This window comes from Bombus pascuorum, chromosome 1 (genome assembly GCF_905332965.1).
Source record: "Bombus pascuorum chromosome 1, iyBomPasc1.1, whole genome shotgun sequence".
Taxonomy (NCBI): domain Eukaryota; kingdom Metazoa; phylum Arthropoda; class Insecta; order Hymenoptera; family Apidae; genus Bombus; species Bombus pascuorum.
This window is the reverse complement of record NC_083488.1, coordinates 2983291-3006888: the sequence shown is the minus strand read 5'-3', so window position 1 is coordinate 3006888 and position 23598 is coordinate 2983291. Positions and strand designations below refer to the sequence as shown.

Genomic DNA, 23598 nt, shown 5'->3' with positions numbered 1-23598 from the left:
GCGATTTAGCGGATAGAATAAGTTTCTAAATGTATATCGTCGTTTCGTGATCTTGTAAATTCTATACACTTTAAACATTTTCTCCCTTTTTTCTGCAAAAGGACTGCTCGCGATTCGTTCAACTTCAACGAAACCATAGAAAACCGTAGAGTCAACGCAATTGCTTGTTCTTCGACCAACGATTCAGACTAGGAAGTTCTTGCTTCGGTAACTGGAATAAACTTCGGTTCTATTAATCCTACCGAGAAACTTCAGCCTCTAAACTTTCACATTTAACCGAGAGGAAGTCTTACGCCGATCAAGAAAGAATTTCTAATTCTCCGTAAATCGAAGTATGTATTTCGTTCTATAACAACTCTTAGACGTTTCCTGTGTAAATCGATATTCTACGATAGTTCGGTCGACTAGCGCTTTGCCGTCTGACGGAAAAGTTAGGCTGTTTCGTTTAATCCTTCGATATAAGGCGTAATAAAATGGCCAAGAATTCAAAGCGAACGATTTGGAAAATAATTATTAGTAGTTAGGAGCGAAATAACCTGTTAGACCGAAAGTTTTATAATTAACAAAGTTCTGTACGAGCCAAAGGTATGACTATCAAGATCGGTTCGTTAAACGTTCGATATACGTAATATCGTTCCGTTTGCGTGCGTGCTCGGGGAAGGGGTCAACGGTCTAGCCTGACGAAGAATTTTCTCTCGCAACCATGACTTTGTGGCCGCGTTCAGAGTCGGACGGTAACTCTCGTCACGCAACGAGCATTCGTGCGAACGCAACGCGGTCCAAAGCGAAAACCAAGGTGTGAAACACCGCCGATCGGGGTGTGTATCGGCGAGCGGAGAGGCGGCAGGAACAAGGACTTCGAACGCGCGTCCGCAAGCAGACGTTGATACAGTGCCTAATAGAAATATTGATTTCAGGGTCGATGCACCTTGCGGCGTTACCATGTTCGATGCGTGTTTCCATATCTTAAGAAACACCGGTACGAATCTCTGATCATACCATACAAACGATAGGATTAATCGGAACGACATGCGCTGCACGAGTAGTTGAATCATTTTCTGAAATTGAATGTAAATCGTATAACAATGGTCGTAATGGATGTTAGAGCTATGGAAAGAGCGGCTGGATATCGAACGGACGCACGGCGTCAAGTCGGTGGTAAGTCGATCGAAATCCTATATTTAGAAGTGGAAACTGTCGGTACTCGAGTACGATAGTCCACGTACGACGCATCTATTCCCGTGTTCCGGCCTGCTCGCTTGCTCGGCTCTTTCGTTTTTCGTCTGGCGTGCTGTCCTCGGCTCATTGACGAATTCTCGTTCCTCCTTCTACGCAAGTCCGTTCGGCGAAGCGGAAACGCAGAAATCTGCCCGCGAAGATCGAGCGAAATACGAAGCAAATTATCTTTATCGCGTTAAGTTTCTTTTCTCGTGAAATCGAGATTGTTCCTCGTCGTAAAATATTTTCTGTCGTAACTTTTAGTTTCTTGCCGATAATGTCCTGTGCGTGTGTATGTGTGTGTGTTTATCTGTGGGTGTGTTTGCGGGTGGGTGGGTGAGTACAAGACAATCAATACTCGCTCGTTTCACGGTGCAATTTATCGTCGGCGAGATTATAAAGGCGTGGAGTTTTATCCGTTCGAGCTATTCCATCGCAACTTCTCTAAGAAATTCTTCATTAACCAGAACGAACTTGTATACATGGACAAAGAATTCAGTCATTCAGCTAGAAGATACCGATGAGCTACCTCGATTGTATGCAAGGTTAGACCACGTACCATCGTAATCGTTCATTCACAAGCTGCTCGGGTTGGCTACGTTAGTTTAAATTCGCGAACGCGTTGCTATTCGTAACTGTGTTCTATTTTAACCGACTACAATTAGTATTCAAATAAAGTATGTCGCGAGCCGATCATCGAGATAGAAAGGCTGTGAGAGGTATTGTATATTTTACGTTCGTAAAGTGGTGAATCCACAACATGAATTTTGTTTTTACGGAGTGGTGCTCGAATATGCTTTCATATTTCAACATTTTTTCCACGAAGCAGTTAACTGGAAATGTTTGTGAACGACCATTATCTGTAAGTATTGCTTTAAAACATCACGCCGATACGCGCCAGTGACGCTCGTTTTTCATTATCGAACGTTAACAGCTTTCCAGCGATATGGTGGAATAAACGAAGTTTCGCTACAGCATCTGTCAGTGCAATTTGCAATTATTTCGGAACAATATCTCGTCAATAAAAAAGATTTACCACTAGAATAAATTCTCGAATACAATACATTTTCGTTTTAATTCTCGTAATAATGTCCCTTTCGCTCCTTAATCCTCTAATCAGCGTTCCATGCAGAAGAATTTCCTTGATATTTTTTTTTTTTTTTATACGTTGATTGTACGTCAAACGCCGTTATCCCGAAGAAAAATGATCGAAATATCAATTCATTTGAACCAAAAAGATACGCCGTCGTAAGTCTCATTACTCTTAACAACTGACATTTATTAACAATTCTGAGCTACCGTAATCTTTATTAAGTTTAATTAAGTTCGTGTAGCAACATGGTAGGCACCGACCATCTCCCCTTCGTGGCAAGCTACGTTGATTGATTCGCCTGCGAATCCATTGTGTTATTGCACGACCGTGAAGAAAATATCGCGCGCCAAGAACGCCGCGAATTACTCGGAACGCGTTCTCGATTGATCGCGTTTCGCGGTTGTCGCTATCTTCGAATCTCCTGAGAATCGTTTCAGCCAGACACGCAGATCAATGTTGTATGACTCACGTGGAAATCAGCCGACACCCACGCGTCTTCTCCGCGAAGTATTTCCGATCTTCCCTGAGCTCTTACAGTGACCGTGAGTCGGTCATTCTGCCGTGACGTTTCTTAATTAACCCTGATAAATACGTTTGCGTAATACGCTTTATCGTATCGTACGCATATTGTCCATACTATTACGTAACTTTGCCAAATCGTTCTTTCGAAATGACGAGAATTGCGTGTTTAATGGCGAGATCGATAGGTAAAGCAGGATACGAGGATTGCGTGGAGCTTTTCAAGTGCACTCGCGACAAGAATGCGACACAACGACGTGCCCAACGATATTTGACGTCATCTCGAGTTGGTACGCGTTATATGGAACAGTCAAGGCATTCATCGAAGAATTCGTACTAGATCCGCCAGCTTATCAATAAAGCAAAGCTGAATGAGATTGTACACGAAACTGCCGATGGTTCTTGCAGCCGAAAAACACGTGAACCATTGACTGGTTGATCTTGTCGAGCAGTGAACGAATTTCGCGAGCACGTGACCGAAACGAGAACTTGAAAGAGTTCAACGATGCGTCAAAATAATGAGGCGCGATGAATGAAAATTTCCATCGAGTTTACCGACGATTTTTCCACGCTGTTTCAAACAGCTTTTGAAGAAAACGATCTGCGTGCTTCTCTTCTTTATCCTCCTTTTGTCTTTTGTTCGTTAACTACGACTCGTTGGTACATATGGAAAATAATATTATTTCAAAAATGAAAGTAACTGATAGATATATAGCGTATATGGTTATTGATTTTAATATTAGCGAATAAATATACATATTACATTATTTGTGTATAATATTTTTTATAGAATTTTTTCTGTTTATGGAAATCTGTGTCAGAGAAAAATTTGTTCGTATTATTAGAATTTATATCGTAATATGAATTTATTCGACTCAAACAAGTAGATTGGGCTATTCATGATCAGGCGTATTCGATCGACGACAGTTCATTTCACTACGCGCTAAGTTCTGTTCGTATAAAGACGTTCTATGTACGGTGTTTTACTATTCTATACAGCATCGAATAAATTATAAGGTAAATCCTAAAATGCTAATTTTAAATGCCGATACAATTTCGAAGATTTTTACGACGCGCATAGTACACTCGTAAAGATCGTCTACACGTGTACTAATACGTTTTCAAGCCTGTGTATGTCCTCGAGCAGATACTAATTGTCGCAATTAGTCTTTGAGAATAGCTGACGATCCAGGAAACTCGTTTCCGTGGAAAACAATTTCGCCGATCAATTCGATTCGCCGAGAGAGCAGCGACGATTGGAGCGGCGTATGAACGCGGTTGAAACCGAGGTAGCTGGAGCGCGTAAGCTGAAAGCTCCCCTATCCGTTTCCTTTCGTTCGTTCGTTGGTTCGTTTTCTCCTGCTGCGAGTCGTCGCGCTCGTCTCGTTTCACCGCAGCCACCGGCTGCCTGTTCTTCCTTTTGTGGCGCCTCGAAACGCCATATTACGCACTTTCGAGATGCGCGCCACGTTCTCGCTCTACGGAGGATGATCTCGAGAGAGAAAGCAGGCGAACGAATAGGCGGCGATACACGATAACCGAGATCGACGGGGGAGAAACATGGAAAGGAACGGGAAACGAACGGGAGGGGAACACGGGAATGCAAAATATACGAGAATAAAGAGAACGATAAGGTACACGCGGTTGAAACAAGGATGAAAGATAACGGGACTCGTGGAAGCGAGAAGGGGAAGGATCGTAGAGACTGGAAAACGTAGCATCGAGCTATTTGTTTAAAGAATTCCTGAAGTTTAAATAATCCTTTAATTTGGTTCTTTGGTAAGTTTAATCGCTGTGTGATCAAGTAGTTTGGTAATTATTTCAAATGGCAAGCTTGAATAGCATCAATTTATTCGAGATTCGGGAATGTTTACTTGGAAAAGAAAAATCGATGCTCTCGCTTTGTCGTAATCGATTTGCATTTTAGATTGGACGTCGGTATAGCAATTAAGGTGTGATAATTGAATAATATGTTTCACGCAAATTCGTTCGCGAAAGGTAATACGTATCATCGGATAAACTCGACACGATTAAACGTGTTTGATTTATTCAAATTACTCGTTTCCCTTTGTAATGACTAACTCGGTAAGAGCGGGTACTGTGAGCGATATAAAGAGCGAACGAGATAGAGGTTCTCTCTTGCTTGAAAGAGCAGACGGAGCGGCGATGCCAAGTTTGGAACCGTTAACATATTTCCATTCATAACCCGGCTGCTCTTCGCTCTTTTTTCTACGTAAAAGTCAGCGACCGACGTGCGTAAGGGAGGATCCGCATGGAGCGACACTGAAGTTGTATACTCGGTTCTCGTAAAAAACGAAGACGAAACAGGACACACGCGCATCCGGTTCGTAATTGACGGATCGACGGGACTATTTCTGTTGAAAACAAGTAACGAGAAGAGCTGCAGAACGTCGAAGCTTAATCTCACTGAAAATATCTAAAAAATAACAATTTTTCTATTACGTCTCTCTTCTTACGAGACGACGATCTTTTCTCATGAATTCCCCCTTTACCGTCTGTCGATCTGTCTTCTTCTCAAAGGGCTCATTCAATCGTTGCAAAATGACCGTGTAAAAGGGCTACGCCGCTTCTTAGATCGATGGTCGGTCGTGTTTGTAGCGACTTGGCTTTCGCGACGTGTTGACAGATGCTCGTGTATCGTGCGACAATCGTACGACGCTAACGCGGATATTATGGATGCTAGAAGATTTCGAATTGACACTAACGAATGAGTGGAAGAAAGTCGATACCGTCTGTTGGTCGTTGGTAAAAACTCGACACCGTGGCTCGTGTGCATAAATATTTTAGCGAGTCGATGGCAAAGAATTTCACGTAACAATGCCAGCTCACGTGGTACGGATCGCCAACGATGTGATAGCATGTACACGAATTGGTGCTTGGATATTTTGAAAACCATGAAATTAATTAATTATAGCATCGGTTAAAACAGTTATAACTCTCCAAACCAATTTACTCCAATCCATACTTATCTTATCGAAGAATTCATTATAAAAATCGAAGGAATTAGCAATCAGTAGAATAGTCCATTAAATTATTTATTAAATTATTAGTCTATTAAAATAAAAATCAAAGTACTTGATTATACATTTAGTGAAATAACGTAGACAAAATTAGCCAGATCGTTTATGATCTCGTTACAAAACCTGCTCCCTTCGAGTGGGATTTTCCATTCTTGAAAATTCGGTTATAACGCTCTCCTCGAGTATTCATATATTGGCGCGTGTAAAAGGGCAACGTCGTTTCGAGTAAATTCGTTGGTAATCGTTCGATCGGTCGTACGGTAGCTGCTCGAAGGTGGTGCCAAGTCGCAGGCGTATTATTATTTAGTATTGCCACGGGCAACGACAGTGTATGCGGTTTATTGAGCGGCCAACTCGTCCGAGTACCGTTCTTGCGCGCCGCATCGTCGCATCTCGGTCAGAAATGGCTCTATGAAATGGCCCCGGTTGCTTTTCATCGTTTACTTTTAGCGAGACTCGTTCGACGAGCTACGAATCAAGTCGTCGTTGCTACTCGTCGAGACGTTGACATTCGCCACGTGGGCAGATCCGAAATCATGATACAGAGAGATGGTATTTCAAGCTGTAGAGATATCAAAGACCGGAATCGTTTTTATTAACGCGTTCTTATTTATGGCGAGGTAGTGGGATCTACCGCGCGTGTCGATATGGAGAAATTACGTGATATCGGATAGAGGATGAATAGGAATGGTTGTAACGTATGAAATTGAAATAACGGAATATTTTATTCGGAATACGAAATGGCAATGATCTGTTTGGGTTGAATAACTGCGCCAGAGTTTATTAAATGGATTCTGTTTTTGTATTCGAATCTTATGGGATAGTCGTAATCCTTCTTCGCTATTGTACGATAGTATCCATTCTGGAATAATATAAATTCATGTTTTAATTCTCCCATTCAAAATATCGCGTAGTCTTTCACCCACGCATAAACTATAAATTGAAAGATTCTTACGTGTTCGCTGCAACTTCACAAAATTCGCATAATCCTCTCTCGTTCTTCCTGACTTTACTTTGAACTTTTGTTTCGTTGGAAATTTTCTTACAGCGCCGTGGTGACGCTCGTCGTGCGTTGGAAGAGATTACGAAAAATAAATTAATTCGAGGCAGAGTCTCGTAAAATCGAAGCTTACCGAACAGCGTACCGTTATAACCACCTACCAAGAACATCGGTTCTCGTTCTCGTCGTGTTACACAGGGCAGAACTTTCACCCGGAACCTTTACGATAAGTCGTGGACCGCGGGTTAGTCTTCTCTCCCCGAGAAAGTTGTCACACGCGTGACTCATCGAACACCCTCCAACAGAGAAAGATCGTGGAATCGAGTTCGATGCATTTTTCGTCTCTTTCTTCGGTATGTTTCTGTCTTTCCTCTGCAGCTCGCCTTGGTGGTCTTCCACCAGGGGAGGTAAAGTAAATTGCACCGTACTAAGGTGAGGATCGATCGATTCAGGGCGTTGCACGGAGCGAAGAAACTACGTGAGACGAGGAAACAGCTCGTCGGGGTTGTTGCATCCCCTCGAGTACGTATCGAGATTAGTTCAGAACCCTGCAGTTCTTTCTCCATTTCTCCTAAGGATTTTTCCCCAGATTTCTGCTCTGGCTTCAGCTTTTCCTGTTTCCCTATCTTCCGTGTTGTTCTTGTATTTTTCTAGCTTATCTTCTTCGTCATAAAATCGTCAAATACTCGTTATTTTATACTGACATCTCGCTAATTGTATTTTTTAATAATTGAGAATTCAACATAAATGGCATCGGTGAATTAAAATTAGAATAAGACGAAATTAAGACGATCTTGAACGAGTATTTCGTTTTACTGAATTTTATTCTCTTATGACGATAAATTGAGTTGGTATAGGAATTAATTGAAAATTCTTTGATGTGGTGAAATATATCCGTCCTGTAAGAGGAGCTTGCAGAAATTTTTACTTGATACTCATCCTTAAAACGAAATTGAATACCACGAGAGAGGGATGCCCGGGGTGGCTCGATAACTGTTCGCAGGGTTAAGAGGGTTAAGGGATAATGCAGCAACACCATCGGAGAGTTAAAAGCGGCGATAACCTGATCGTAATCGAGCTGTAAATCTAATCTGTCGTTTTTAAACTTCGTGATTTAAACTGAATCAAAGCACATTCGAAATAAATACCTTTTAATTTACGCAATCAAAATTTAATGAAATTATATGCGAGACATCGTTTGTTTCCGAAAGAAAAAATAAAAATAGCTTCATTGAAATATTCGAATTTATTCGTGCAAATTTTCTATTCTTTGTAATTTTACAATCGATATTAATGTCAGCGTGTAGCAAATGTATTGTATATTTATAATACTTATACAACGCTTTTACAACGTAAAATAATTTCATTCCCTCGTTCATCGGATGATAATTCCATGTTACGATCTATATCGCATTATGCCATAATTATTAAACTTTTCATCTTCCGCCGTTCCTCCGTCCATATTTCACGAGTCTGTAATCCTCGAAGAAGTCTAAGCTCTTGTATCACTTTCATCCCTCGCCTTGAACGTTCTCGTGGAGGGACGCCTCTCGTAATTCACCCATTCCCTTTCCAAGGTAGGATACCGTTAAATCGAGGACAAACAGCCTCGAAATCCTCCTATTGGACGCGATTCAGACAGCTTGTTTGCACGGTATCTCGTTCGATGCTCCTCCATAACGTTGTCCAACTGTGGCGAAGCTCTGAATAGCCAGGTTATCGTTGTAACCCAGATTGATTTAATGCAGCAACGATCGCTCGATAAAACGGTATCCTTCGTAAAGTGGGTTTGGTCGAAGATTCACAGATCTTGATTTCCGGTATGAGAAGAATGCTATAATTATGTGGTAAACTAGGTTTTCTGAAAAATATATCTCATAATCGAAATAAAAAATCAAGTATTTGACAAAAGGGCATTTTTGTAAATTCGCGAAAATAACTGGAATATCGTACGTGAAAATTAGACTGTGTGGATTCTCCATCTTCTTTTTCCAATAGATGCTGTCTCTACTAAAATTTCAAAATCTTTTAATAAGATAAAATGTTAAAAACACTCTTATTTACGCTTATTACGCTTATTACGTACGTTTAAAAGAATCTCGGCATATCGATGGCAGTACAGCCTGCGTGCAATTCAATCTACATGGTTCGTAACTGCACGCGTGTACATACGCGAATGCTAAGATCGATAGGAATCGATACCAGCTGACTGTATTTGTTGGGCGAACGCAAGCGTCGGTATACGTCCACGCGCTGACGAATGCATTCTTCGATCGATCTGGCGTCAATTCGTTGGCATCAGAGTCGGATTACCTCGCTAGGATTGCGGAACGTATCGCAAATATGGCGATTTAAGGAAGTGGAGTCGTTGTAAACATCGTTGTCGAGGAGGAACGCTTCGACGAGGTTCGATTCTGCGCCAGACATTCAAGGAATTATACAGTATCCTTTTTTCTAGCTTCGATCTCTTCCAGATTTGCGAACTTCTTACATCCCCGAGATTCTATCTTCAGTTTCCAATGCGATTTCAAATTTACAGTTTGCACATTTTCGACTAATCTTCAATGCAAGATACTTGTCTTCTTGGAACACCACCAACTGCACCCGGTTTACCACGGCAAACTTGAAGGACGTTGTCCGGTCTGATCTTTGGATCGCAGCTCCACTTAAGTATCTCTCGATCTTGTGTCCATCACCGGCAAATACTCGTCAAAGCGAGCTCGACGTTAATAGCAATTCATGCTGTCGGTCTCGTTGATCCGGCATCGATGGATTTCGAGTTTGCGGTCTGCACTACACGTTAGAAACGCGGCCGGAAGATCGAAACCGATCGGTTTGCTACTCTCTGCTCGGAGACTCGGTCACGGGAGAAATCATTGGTCTTTGATTTTCTATGGTATTTATTAGATTAACCGTATCCTCGATTCATCCGCGCGAACCGTTCTCCTTTTCCATTCCGTGCAATCGCTTTTGCAGTTTGTTAAAGTGGCGGTTAAAAGTTTCTTTTTCTTTCTTCGCGGGCAGAGGTTCGATACCGCGATATGATTGCCATTTTCTCGATGAAAGCGTCGAAAATGACGGAATCCCGTGGAATTTTACCTGATAATCTCGACTCGACCACGATCGTGGTGTCTCGAGCGTTTTTCCCTCGACAGATCGATTTCTCGCGAGCAACTCTTCGCTGAAACGGGACACGTGCCACTGAATACCTGCAAATTGGCGGCTTCACGCACGATCAGGTTTCGCGAACAGCGATAAAACACATGTTTAACAAACGATCCCGCGCTACTGGGGTTCGTTAATGTACAAATTACGATTGCAGGTGTAATTGTTCGTTATAACACCGCTGTTGTTTAGAAAGTTAATTTTCCACGATGGAGATGCGCCGATCGATCGAGTGCGTTTTAAAGGATCTAATTTGAAATCTGTTGCTTCGAATGGTAAAAGTTTGATCGACTGGCAATATTAAGGAATCAATATGTATATTAATATTCGGAGTAATGGCGAAGATAATATTGCTGAAATGATTTAGAATCGAGCGTGGTTCATATTCAACTTTCAAATAAAATCTGTCTTTTGTTTCTCATGGAATAAAAGAAACATTAAATGCATCGTATATGTTGTAAACGGCGTATTCATCCGAAACCATGGAATTAATGTTTTAAAACTGGGAACGGAAGAAAAAACATTGTGCGTCGTTGTGTAGTATACGTTTTGAAGAAAAAACGCTAAACTAAATTAAAATGGAACTTCACTCGATATTGTCGCGTTGAATAAGACCAGAAGTTTCGCGTGTTTTATTTGCAATTTTACGTCGCGAGGACGTATGTTTTATTAAAAAAAAAAAAAGGGAACGACAAGGTAGAATTTTCCTGCGGATCGCTTTTATAATAAAAGCGTGTTTGAACATTTGAAGAACCACTTGAGGTGTTTTATTTCGGCATGAACCGTGGTAAAAATAGCTCTGGAAAATCTCATTTTGGCGCAGATACCATTCATTACGTTGAAATATATTCGAAATACGCGGGGAGGATGGGACAGAAAACTCGATAGCGTGTCTGTGTTTTTATGCTACGTAAAATGAAACGATGCGTAGTTATGTTTTCGAATGAACGAGCTACGTGCTGTTTTATTTCATCGTAAAGATATCGTTGTTCAGCTGGCTAAAAAGTGATCGTATGAAATCTTGGAAGCATCGTCCGAGTTCATAAACTCATTTTTTTTAAATACGAAATAAATTATTTTGATCGATCGGTAAAGTATAGTCGTTATTGTTAGTTTATGTTTCTTACCATCCTTGTTATTACCATAACGAATAAACGATACATTATGCGAAATTTAGTTCTTGAAAAGTTATTGTAATCGAAAGATGTATTTCATTTCCATTAACAAAACCGTAGACTATAGCGTTACATAGAACAACAGAGGGAACCATTAAACTGTATTTCAACACTGTTATGCCTAGGAGGCATGTTTCAACCAGAAGGCTGTTCATAACGTGTACCTGAAAGGCACATCGACCACAAAACGCTTCTACCCCTCGCATTAAATTAATCCCTCGCGTATGATATTTTTCTTCTTTGAAGCGTCACTACTTTATTTAACGGACAACGTTGCGTATAATTTTGATAAGCTATCAAAAAACATCATCTCTATCCTGTTTGTCGGTATACGTTTCATTTTTACTGCTTCACACGTTTTCCACGATATTCTTCAAAAATAAATACATTCACGAGGCTCGCGTTTTCGATGGTTTTACGCGTTGACAAATTCTAGTAAATCATTCACAATATTTCTCGCAATATTTGAAAAATATCTGAAAATATTTCTAAAAACGTTGTAATCCGAATTGTTATTGGTAATTTTCGTAAGATAACACGTTTGACTCTCGAAACGACTCTCAAATACAGCAATTTTCTGATTTATTAAATCTCTCGTACATGTACTCGTTAATTTGAATAATTATTCTTTAACGTTCGATCTTTAGAATTTTCTTGGATATCGATATCCTTCGACAGTTTCAAAGAATTTTATTTATTGCCGTTAGTTGGAAAGACGAGTGTGCGTTACGTAATGAAACGTGTGCTACGTACATAGTGGGCGCGAGAAGCAAGCCACCCCTGCTAGGTCGTTACATTATTAATCGAGCAATCGATATCTTGCTCTATGTTCCGTGCATCTATGTTTCGCACACTTCATCGAATGGTTCCACGACAAAACCTTGCAAGGACGCGCAAACCGGCTGTACCGTGAGCGCATTCTTTCCTTTCTCCGCGCTCCGATCGCTTCCTGTTTTCATGACGAGCGGTACAACCGACTCAATGCCATCCATCGAAACGACTTTTTGTGAAAATTCTTTGCGCATAACTGGGTTAATTCCAGAACAAGGGCAGCGACTCTGATATAGTACTCGTCGTTTAATTAATTCCAGAACAGGTATGCCGTCATTGCGGAATCGAAGTAAGCTTCGTATTCCATCTGAACACCACCATATAATTAAATGACATAGATCTATCCAAGCTAAACTATTTTATTACAAAATTAAAATTCACATTAGGTGAAACGATTATTGTCGAGCAATAAATTTGATATGACGCAACGGCAAGTACATTTTTTAAACTCCATCAAAATCAATAATAAACAGAGTATAAACGCACGTATCGTCAATTTTAACGTACAAAAAGCAAGCTACCTGAATTATTCTGCTTTGGTTTTATTATTCAAGACTCGAGGCAACTGTCTCTATATATTCTGTGACCACAAACTAAAAGGTAACAAAAAAAAAAAAAAAAAAAAAAAAAAACAGCCAAAGAAGAGAAGAGACGATTCGACAAGCATTACCTATTCAGTGTCGTAAAGTTTGCATGTTTGGTTGGTGCACGCGTTAATTATTCCGTCGCGTCGATAAAATTACCGATGACCCCGTGCGTCCGTTCTATGACATCGGGTCGCGATAAACCCTTGCAAGGACACCTACGGCAACTTGAAATAAACTCGTTCCTCTCACTCCGCTAGTCGTCGATGGTAATTATCATCGTCCTGCGATGCACTTCTACTCCCGTGGAACGCAGCAGCATTTCATTCGACGACAAGGTGCGCGAAGTTTCGTTCAGGAACACGATTCATGATAGTCCACCATTCGCACTTGCCACTTTTCTATATCTTCGAATGGAACAGCATCTATTCTGTCATAATTAGAAAATAAATTTTCTTCGTATACATACGCGTATTAAGTTCATCGAGAAATTTGATCAGCAGATCTCGCTTGTTTCTTTCTTTTTTCGATATATTGATAATTCGTTTAGATTTGTTTAGAAATTGCGTATTGCGTATTTCTCCATCTAGTTTTGCTACAAACATACTCACTTAGTCGTCGATATTTCTAGCGTAAAAATAATCGTTTTAAAACGAGAATGATACCATTTTACAGGAGCCTTACCTACCACATTCTCGACAGGATCGATGACAAATACTCGAAGCGTGTAAAAAATTCATACAGTAGCAGAGACAGTTAACTCATCGATCGACAACCCTGAACCAGTTTCTGATTCAACTACTGAACCAAGCTATACTGTCGAAACGTATCACGGTGATGGTAGACTGGAACGAAAGGGACCGCTTCATTGTTTTCCCATGATGGTATCGAGATGGTAATTGGCGTACACGCGTGCGTGGTGTTGGTCGAACTGTGTGACGCGAGTCGAATTAATGGGACCGACAGGATCCAGCTGCAGTCGGCGATCGTGCAGAATCTAAACGGCCGGTTTCTGACCGCGTACGTGCGCGAAATAGAGTTGCCTTCGTCGAGAGAGCGCGGTCAGTAGAATCAGTAACAAGTTCATTTTTCTCGAGACGCTGAGACGTGGTATTACTTCGCGTGTGCGGAACCCGTGCCTAATTGTGCCGATTACGCGTTTCTATTAATTGAAACGTGCCGAGTAAATTTGATATTCCGCCGATTCCGCTGGTTTCCGTGGCGAACGTCGTGCAATTGTAGCGTTCGAGTCGTTCAATGTTATGGATATCGAGTTCCCTCGAACCATCAAAATATCGATATAAAAAATAAATTTAATATGAAAAGAGTTTTTATGCTCCGCATTTCCACCAACGATGAAGCTCGTCCTTTAATCAACGATCACGAACGAAATTTATTAAAAGTATAAACGATGTAACATAGTCGTACGTTGCACGCGTATTCGTTATGTTTAAATTATTAATCGAATTAGATGTTCCTTGGCAATTTATCGTGTAATCGTCGTGTAACATTTCCATTTTGTTCTTTTTGATAAAGAAAAGAAAGCTAACAAGCTTGTATCTGTAGCTCGTTGGTGATATATAACCTGTAAATTAAATTTTGCTACAACTTGCAATTTGCTTCGGGATGGTCGTACTTCGGTTATTTATGGCTCTCATGTAGACTCGCTTGAAATACGACGATGTTATCACGGATACCATCGAATATTCAACGACGCAACGTTGCACAGAATATTTGATAGCATAAAGTCACGAGGACTTTTTTTCGTCCACTTTGATACGAATTTTATCGATCGAATAGATTCGTTTTGGCAATAACGACCGTTTCGATCATTTCTTTTTTCTTTTTTATTTCATCCGACTAACGTTTTACGCTTGCGTTATACTTTTTATTATGCATTGTTATCATCGCTATGTTTAAACGTTGCGCAATAAAATATTCAGTGAACAGATCGAAAGGGAAAAGTCGGCCGCACGAAGGCTTTCATGCCTGGTGAACATTGTCGGTTGATGTCGATCGCTATGAACGACCATTGACGCGCTAAATTAAATTTTCCGTCGGTTTATAAATTGTCTCGCTCCGATCGAGCTGTTATTACACTTTGTCGTCGATATTCTTCGTAACGTAATAACACGGAAAAGAGAAATATTCATACGAAATGATCGTAGATATGGTTACAAAATGTTAAAATGGAATTTGAAGAATTAACACGGGTTTACCGGTAATAGCTATTTTCTTAATCAAACGATTTATAGAAAATTCTGACCAAATATTTTCAGTCGCAATTTTCAATCGCAATTGATAAAACACGACTATAAAACACCTGTAACTGATACCGTGGCTGTCGTCCAAACGTGTTGAAAGAGACTTCAGATTCATCGTTTATTCGCTAATCGAAGCTTCTATCGATACAAAACACAAAAAACACTGCGAGGACAGCTTCGCTTTAAAAGCGTCGATGTACGTATATTTACCGATGACATACTCGCAGATATGCGTAAGAAAACGAGTCATCTGTGGTTTTCTTTCTAAGCTGTATTACATAAAACTGTTCGTTGCAAGGCCTCGTTGATTTCTCGATGATTTAATGTTACCGTCACTTCGAGCGTTCATTATGCCGTATGTAGACATACGTAGACTACTTACATTGCTCAATCGCATGATTCATTCAACGGATTCGACGGAAACACAAAAGAGAAATGTGTCCACGAATTTATATCTTTCTAGCGGCGTTAAATTCGATTCGATTTGTCTTGCGACAAATTTCATATAAACCGAGTGTTACCGTAATATATCGATATTTTTATCTCGTAACTCGTAAGATCGTAAAAGCTGTTTATAACATGACAAAGGTTAATTTGCAACTCGAAAGTTATCGACTTGCTAATATTGCCAGATACCCAGTAACTGTCGTATACGAGAGAGCAGATGGTCGATATCCGAGTTAAAGAGCTCGATAAATGAAAACGTATAACAGGCGTATAACAGACGACAATTATGCTGAATATCGACGACCAATTGAAATTCGCAGACGATTGTCCTCTTAACAGTTTTGTTTACGTAACGCGGAAAATTTCAGAGACAAAAGCAACCGCTTGCTGGCAGTGGAGAAGGCAACGAGGCCGGAATCCCAATGACCGCGAATCGTCTTCGTGAATTACGTCAGATCCATTTATCATTCGCGTCGCAAGCGAATTCCATAGACGTGGATCGTCCGTGGTATTCGAAGTAATTGCGGAACGGCGCAGTGAAATCCAATAAATTCCGGCTCGGTCGAACAGTTTTTCGTGAATCTGACCCATTGAAACGTTTGCGCCACAGCTCCAGCCGAGTTTTCGGCCCGACGAAAAGGAATTGGCGCGTGCAAAATTGTTTCTACCGTTGGGGTGTATAGCGAATAGAATATTCAGTAACGAGACGGCTTGAATTTTAGTCAGGCAAAAGGGAATTTAATGTCCGTAAACTGTCTCTCGCTGCTTTCTCTTCTGTGCGTTCGGTATTCGTGAAATCTTGACGATATTGAAAACGCAACGGAACCGAATGATTCGCGAAACGAAAAATTAATCGGATCACCGTGCAGGTAGAAGATCAAAGCATTTGTCAAACAAAACGTTCTTATTTCAAACTCCATCTTTCCATCCACAAATCTTTCTCTGCCTACGTAGCAAAATTGCCATTTCGATGTATGTAAAACCACATCGTGCATAACTTTCACACGGCGATATAGACTACCGCCATATGTGTACGCCTGAACGTATGCAAACGAGCGAGCAAACGCGTATTAACGGCCTCGCGTCGATTACGAAAGGAGCCGTGCAGATCTGAATTAAAAGACAGTTCGATGTACGTGTCAATGGATAGAGCGGCGAGGCGCGTCCTCCGCAAAAATAAGAATTTATATCACGACACTGTTAATCGCTCATTAGTTATAGGTCGAGTGTTCGTGTGGCCGCTGGGAAACCGGCGTAGGCTTTCTTCGGCTTGATTTACAGCCGAGGTATACGCAGCCCGCTTCGATCCTCGTACACGGCTACATAAAATGTTACTTAACCCCGCCCGAAGTAAATCGATTTCTGCGGTTAATTCGCCGCTATTCCGCGCAAACTTTGCATACTCTCCGCTACACGCACACGGGAACCGCGTCGTTCCTTTTCACTGTCGCGTCGGTTGGTTTGGTCGAGATTTATGCCTCGTCGAACGAAAAATATCGATGGTCAGCTCTGACCTCACCGGTGGTGGGTGAATGTTGATCGTTGAAATTTATGGGGAGAGATGGTGAAGTCTACGTCGGAACTTCGTGTCGTTACTTAGCTATATATTTATTGTAAATTTGGAATCGTGAGATAACAATGATCGATGCTCGACGTGGATAAATATTATTGACAAACCTGTCGCAATAATGTTGCGTAGTCTGTCAATCGAGTGGCAAATTGACTCTTTTTAATGATAAAAATGGCTAAAATTATTCAGAATCACGAGAATCCGGCAAACACGTACGTCCATTCGGAATATAACACGCGTCACCAATTAAGGATTAAACAGAGTTGCGGCAGTTTCGAGTAGCGAGTTGCTCGTCACACGGTGTCACTTTGTGGCTAACGACGTATGCCGGCGTTTCGATCGATGTCTGAAGTGGTCGTTTAGAGGCGCAAGAACGGCGAAAAACAAACCCTCGCCTCGTCGCTTTCCACGCAACACGTGCAACGAAAAGGCGATTGCTGTCGCTGGTTTGCGATCGTCATTCCAATTTACAACAATGGTCAAAGATAATATCATTGCATTTTGTCGACAGCGTGTTTCAACAGTTCGAATGACGCACTTCGTTTTAAAAACGACTATCTGACCGAGAAAATGTCGTCGAAGAATCTATTTTTATGAGACATTCTATTATATCTGACATGTATTTTCTTTTCTTTTTCAATTCCGGCGAATCTCGTTCCACGTTTTTAAAATAACATGTTTTTAAAATAACTCTGCCATTTATACGCGGTTGAGGATATGACGGTCGAAACGAGCAACAAAACAGTCTGCATTTTGTATATATATCTTTTTGTATGTATATTTTTCGGGGAAATGGGTAACGTCAGTATGCAGTTTCCCGTATGTACGAACACGTCGACGACTCCCGCTTTGAGTTTTCCCCCCGAGATTGCACGTTCGTTCGCAACGAGCTGCACTTTGATCCTCCACAGAAGAAAGTTTTTTTCGCTGCTGGCATTTTTCCTCGCCGCTTCCGGTGTTTATTATCACGCGCGAACCGCGAAGTCACGAGACACCAACACCGGCTCGTGTTGCCTTTCGTTCGTCCCCGTAAAACGCGTTATTTGCAACGTTGCCGGGAAATTCGTTGAAAACCAGTCCGACGAAAGCGTTCAACCCTTTCGCGTGTGTTCCTGGCTAGCAACCACCGCCGTTTCAATTTCTCTTGCCTCTTTCTATTTTTCTCTTTTCTTTTTCTTTTAAAAACAGCTTGATATTGTTTAGGAAAATGGCAGACGGACTCTTTGAATTTTCGTATACAACTTTCCGTTTTCTTGCTCGTGAATTCATAGATCGTGAGTCGCCTCTGTAATTTTTCTATTTTTTGTACAAACCCTATGGGTGATTTGCATGTTTTCTTTTTTTTTCGTAAAATATATGGATAAAAGCTTATTCCTCTCTTTGAATTATGTATTTTTCAGCGTTATATTCTGCAACATAGAGAAATAAAAACGTGGAGTTGTATTCCTTGAACTCTTTGTATTCCTCGAGTTTCTCGTATTCCTTGAATAAGCAATTTTTGATCGAGAGATATTGCGTTTCTAGAAGATTGAAGCTCGGGTTAAGGAGCAAAATAGGAGGCGCAGCCTACGCGAGAACAAACCATTGTGGAAATTAATGCGATATTAAATCGTGGCTAGAAATTAACGAAAGATACATCCGCGCGCCAAGGCTACATTGCAGACAAGATTACACTGAAAAACCATTGTGTATCATACTTTTGAAAACATGTTGCGAAACATGTTGCAGCCTCTTAAACGCGATACAGTATGAGATTATTCTACATAGATTGTGATCACTTATGGCTTCATATACCATGACGCAATGATACACGTATATTTTCTCTGCAGAAGCTGATTTACATATTTTTGACGTCAGTCGTTTTTCACGTGTGTCACAGTGATCCATCGTTGCCCGTTCCATAATAAAAAGCCTCGTTATAACATCACGGTCGTCAGAAGTTTAACCGTTCCATTTATAACTTACAACGATTTTTTATTGCATAGTTTTTTTTTTCGACGGTGTCTAACAATATTTCTTACGAAAGACAATTTTAATATCGACCTATTTCTTTTCTCTTTCGTCCGAAAGGCTGTGGGATTTTCTACTCTTCTTTCAAAACTGCGACTATTTCCCACAAAGAGGCCTCTTTCCACGGCTAAAATTTTCCATTCTCGATCAAGTAGGTCGATCTCTGCAGCTACGAAGTTCACATTTTCAACAACATTCTGGCTCGTGATTTTGCCAGTGAAAGCAAGCAAAATGGAGAAGCACGATCCACGGTGGCTGCTGGTTCGTTCAACAACGTCCGTTCACAACGAGCTAAGTTTGGCAATGAACCACTTGGCCGGAGTTCAAAAACTTTTTAGTGAAGTTCTTTGGACGATCGTGCCCCAGGAAGACGGTGACTAACGAGCAACGAGTGCGTCACACTCCTCTTCTGGGCGCCACAACCTGTTTTTTCAATGTTTGCGCTCGCCTTGGTAGGCGTATGTCGGCGTCACGCGTTCATGCCTTCACTACCGGCTTTTCTGGTCAGTCGTTCGTATTTCATTTTTCATACCCGGCTCGTCCTAAAGTGGGACACGAGTTCTCGTGACTGTACGCGTTTCACGCCAACGACGTCTCCGACGCTCCTTCCTCAGACCTTTGCTCCGCGTTTCGCGTCTATCCGTTTCCCTCGCTGTTTACGAACGAGAAAATATTTTGGACGAACTTTAGCACAGCGTCGACGTATCGCAATTTGTTCGTAGAACGTTCGTAAATTATTTGCAGAATAGTCGAATCGAGCTGTCGATCGTAGAAATTTCACTTTTGCAAATCGCTAAAGAATCGCTTTCTCAGTCGCTAAAGTACATTTTTCGGAAAATTATTTCTATTTGGAAATTACTTCGCTGGAAATCGCTATCTGTACCAAACCACGCATACAATCGCATCTATAAATTCGATAATCGGCATAAACTCGAGCTCAGTCTCCTCCCGATCGTTTCTAACGCAATTACGAGGCTCGCAAAAGTCGGAAGCAGTCGCGCCAGCTGGCATGCATAATTATCATCGATTAATCGTGCCCTCGAACAGGTCGAGCTCGCTGTCGCAACAACGTCGCGGGTAAATCGTGCGTGGAAGACGTGAACTCCGCCTGTGGGATGTCAGTGTCAAGCCTGTTGGTTTCTTTCGTGCGTTTCATAATGCATCCAGCGGGTCGACGCGCGTCGTAGAAAGGCGCGACGCTATTTCGCACGCGAACTCGTCGGACGGCTGTCGCTCATCGGCGCAATTTGTGTCGATGAGACTGCGAGTCCGAGAAGGGAAGGCTTCTGAAACGTTTACCGGTGCCCATTAGCAGGGATTTCCAAGGGGTGTGCGAATCAGGGGTTCGAATTCCATTTCGAGTGTCGCGTCGCGTCGCCCCGACGCCACGACAAATTCGTTTCGTCTATTGTCCGCACCATTTCAAGTTTATTGTGCAAGTGTAGGCTGTTTTTTAAGAGACCGAAGTTGGCAAAGAGTTGGTTTGCTAGAAAGGATCAGTGGGTCCTCGTATACAGCCAAGTTAGGTAGAAATCGGTTAAAACGTGTGATATATTTCCTACCGCTTTAGGGTTTGCAAACGTGCCTTTACGATAAGATTATTTGCGATTAAAAATTCTACTTTGATTAAAAATTACACGATGAAATATCTACTATTGTAAGACGAACGTTTATAATAGCAGTAATAAACCCCTCAAGGTCTCTCATGCAGCTATCATACTATTTAGTAAAACTTGTCATTCGTGAAATTTAAAATTTACTACCGCATCGAAGGTTATACGTTTGCCAACGTATCTTTCGTATAATTATCCCAATGGATGTTGCGTATTTAATGAGGTGAATCAACGTATCGCGTTCGTGTATTTACAGAGGATAAAGAGAATCGCATAGACTACGGTTGTAAGCTGGATTAAGGACGGCGTACATCATGGAGCGCTACGAGGAGGAAGGCGAGGACAGCGACAACGAGACAGACCCGGAACAACTCTTGAACGAATGGCTCGGCGAGTTGGACAGCCTGACTGCGGTAAGTTTTTAAGCGAACTTTGCGTTTTATCATTTCGCTTTGTCATAGCTGACTACGTTAATTACCATCCAATTATTAATAACGATATTCGGCTTTAACTACTTGCGACTAACGAAGAAACTTCCTCTAAAAAGTAGTTCTTATTCCATAATTAATTTATAGCAAGACTAACAAACTATCTATTCGTTCGTAATTGATTTATTCGTAAGATAGTTTACGTTCAGCTGGAACGGTTCCAGTTGTAGTAGCACGTCGCCTGGTCGGCGTCGATTCACGCGTAATCTGAATTCTAAATAATTCGTCGGCAGGCTCTTGTCCACACGAAAAACAACATATCGTTGTTGGTGTTTCGAGTTCCACGGAAGGCTCGGTTTTCGAGCGATGCAATTCCACTGGTGCTTTCATTCGTCCGGTTTCGCCGTTGAATCGCACGAATTTTCGTCGATTGGAATCGAAGTTTACGGGTCGGATCGTCTGTGTGCGTATAAATCTTACGTACAATGAAAACGAGATTTCAATCTGCTCGTTCAGCGTAACGAATCGATTTTCATCGCGTTGCTCGATAGCATGGCCGGGCATCGCGAGCGTACAATAGCAGCCGCAAAGCGACAAATTGTCGACAATTGACGCGGCTGAACGATTGCGATTCGAACTTTGTCCGTTCGACCACGGAATTTCCAGCGGCTTTCCGTCTCCAGGTTCCGGTCCCGCGACGATCGTTTGCACCGTTAATTGGACAGGAGTGGTCTGCAGTTTGTCGAACATTATTTTCTACGAAAGCTCGATGAAGTTTCTGTATTGCTTTTTGATCAAATCGGACAGTTTGTTCTCCGTTTCACCGAGAAGACAATTAATCCGTTGAAAAGTTCGCTTCTCCTTCCTCTTGCTATCTTCGAATTTTTACACTTCGATAATGAATTAGTATAATATCTATTCGAATGGATACGAGTCAAGCGATTCGCTGGAAAATAGTAATGGAGAGCTGGAGAAGTGGAAATCGAGGTTGTTGGTTCATAAACGACGCGTGAAAATTGCGTTGCTCGTTAGGATAGCAACGGTTTTCGAGGAAGGTTGCTCGAGCGTATCTCAGCGACGACGAGCGATAGATACGAGAGCACGAAGAGCAGTTCACTCGTGCGGTAGAAGATAGATTAAACGTGTTGAAGTCGCGGCCAACGACCGAAAGAGTTCTTGCACTTGCACTTGCACTTGCACTTGGTGCCGCTGTTTCAAACCGCGCCACGGAAAATCGATAGCTACGTGTTAGGTATCGCTTATCCACACTTCCTACTCGATTATATCGAAGTGGAGTTCATCGGTCTATCGCCTAGTGTCGGTTAATTGGAATTTTCTTTATTTTCAAACAGGTTAGGCGATTCTCTTTATTATTTCTATTGTCGTAAGTTTTAGTCCCATTATCGAGTGGTTTCATAAGTCTCGTTGCTGCTTATCAAAACCGGACGTTGCAATGGTTCAGGTGTTTGTACGTAGCAGTAAACGAACGGTCGTTGTGAGTAGCTTCCGATAGAATGGAATTAGCTCGATGGATAAAACGATAATCAAATGTAATAGAACGATATAACATGATGTTGGTATAACGTGGTTTACATATAGGTACCATTAACCGTTTAGATGCGATATTAGCAGGTTCGATACTTTCCTAATTATATCAACCTGTGTGTTAAGGCTATCATTAGGATATTAGGAAGATTAGAATTCTATACTCGTACAATCATAATTTTCTACGTATAATTGAAGCGTTAATCGTTTTGCTTTTACTCCTACGCTTATTAGAATGCTATTCTGGAAGGCATAATTCATATCCGTATAATTATGAGACAATAGACAGCAATAGTATTGTGGTTAATCGTGAGCGACGAGCCAATATCGGTGAAAGTTTAGACAATGGAAGCAACGTTATTGAAAGACGTCGTAACAAAGCAAATAATCAAATCGAAAGCATAGGAAAGTATGTCAAAACGTCAATTTAATCAATTCTACCCATGTTTCGCGCACGATTCATAATACTGTTAGTTTGACTTCATATTATTTCTACGCTTCGATGGTCAACATGATCGAGACTACCGCTTCAACCTTTGTCCCAGAATCGTATCCTGTGTCCGTAGAAATATTTCCTTTTAAATTCGACGAACGTACAACTTTCTGACTTGACATTGGCAGAGAATGAAACGAAATGAGAATGCGACTTATTTATTTCTGGAATATTTCAGAGATCTGACAGGCATACGTAGATCAAGTTTGTCAAGATTAGTTATTCCTACGAAATAACAAATTCGATGGCAAAGGATAACGTTTGGGACCTTTCGTTTCGAGAAGTTTGATAAGCTGTAGCGTTAACCACGACAAAAGTATAGCGTTGCGTGTGCAACAATGGTTCGCGTGCTTGTACGAGTACGGGAAGGTGTTCGATTATCTGTCTAGCGCGATGCGCGCGCCGGATCCTTCCTGTCCGAGAGCGGAAAGGTGAGAGAGCTTTTGCACTTGCACTTGGCGGTGCATCGGAGGTCGGTCAAGGCGCCTCTGCACAGATCGATAACCTGGCAACGCGGAATGGATAACGTTGCAGCGTGGTCGGTGACCCCGGCACAAGCTACTCGCCAATATTCGAGTACGTTTGCCGGTTCGATCATTGAA

At 41.5% G+C, this 23598-nt stretch overlaps 1 protein-coding gene across 1 annotated transcript in view; it reads left to right on the top strand.

Annotated features, from left to right (window-relative positions):
- The window catches only part of LOC132916134 (amyloid beta A4 precursor protein-binding family B member 1-interacting protein), a 149393-nt gene that overhangs the window by 33296 nt on the left and 92499 nt on the right, over window positions 1-23598 (top strand). The window contains exon 2 of the mRNA XM_060975939.1: window positions 20787-20943. Coding sequence (XP_060831922.1) covers window positions 20845-20943 — 99 coding nt within the window. The 5' untranslated portion in view covers window positions 20787-20844. The remainder of the gene's footprint in view (window positions 1-20786; window positions 20944-23598) is intronic.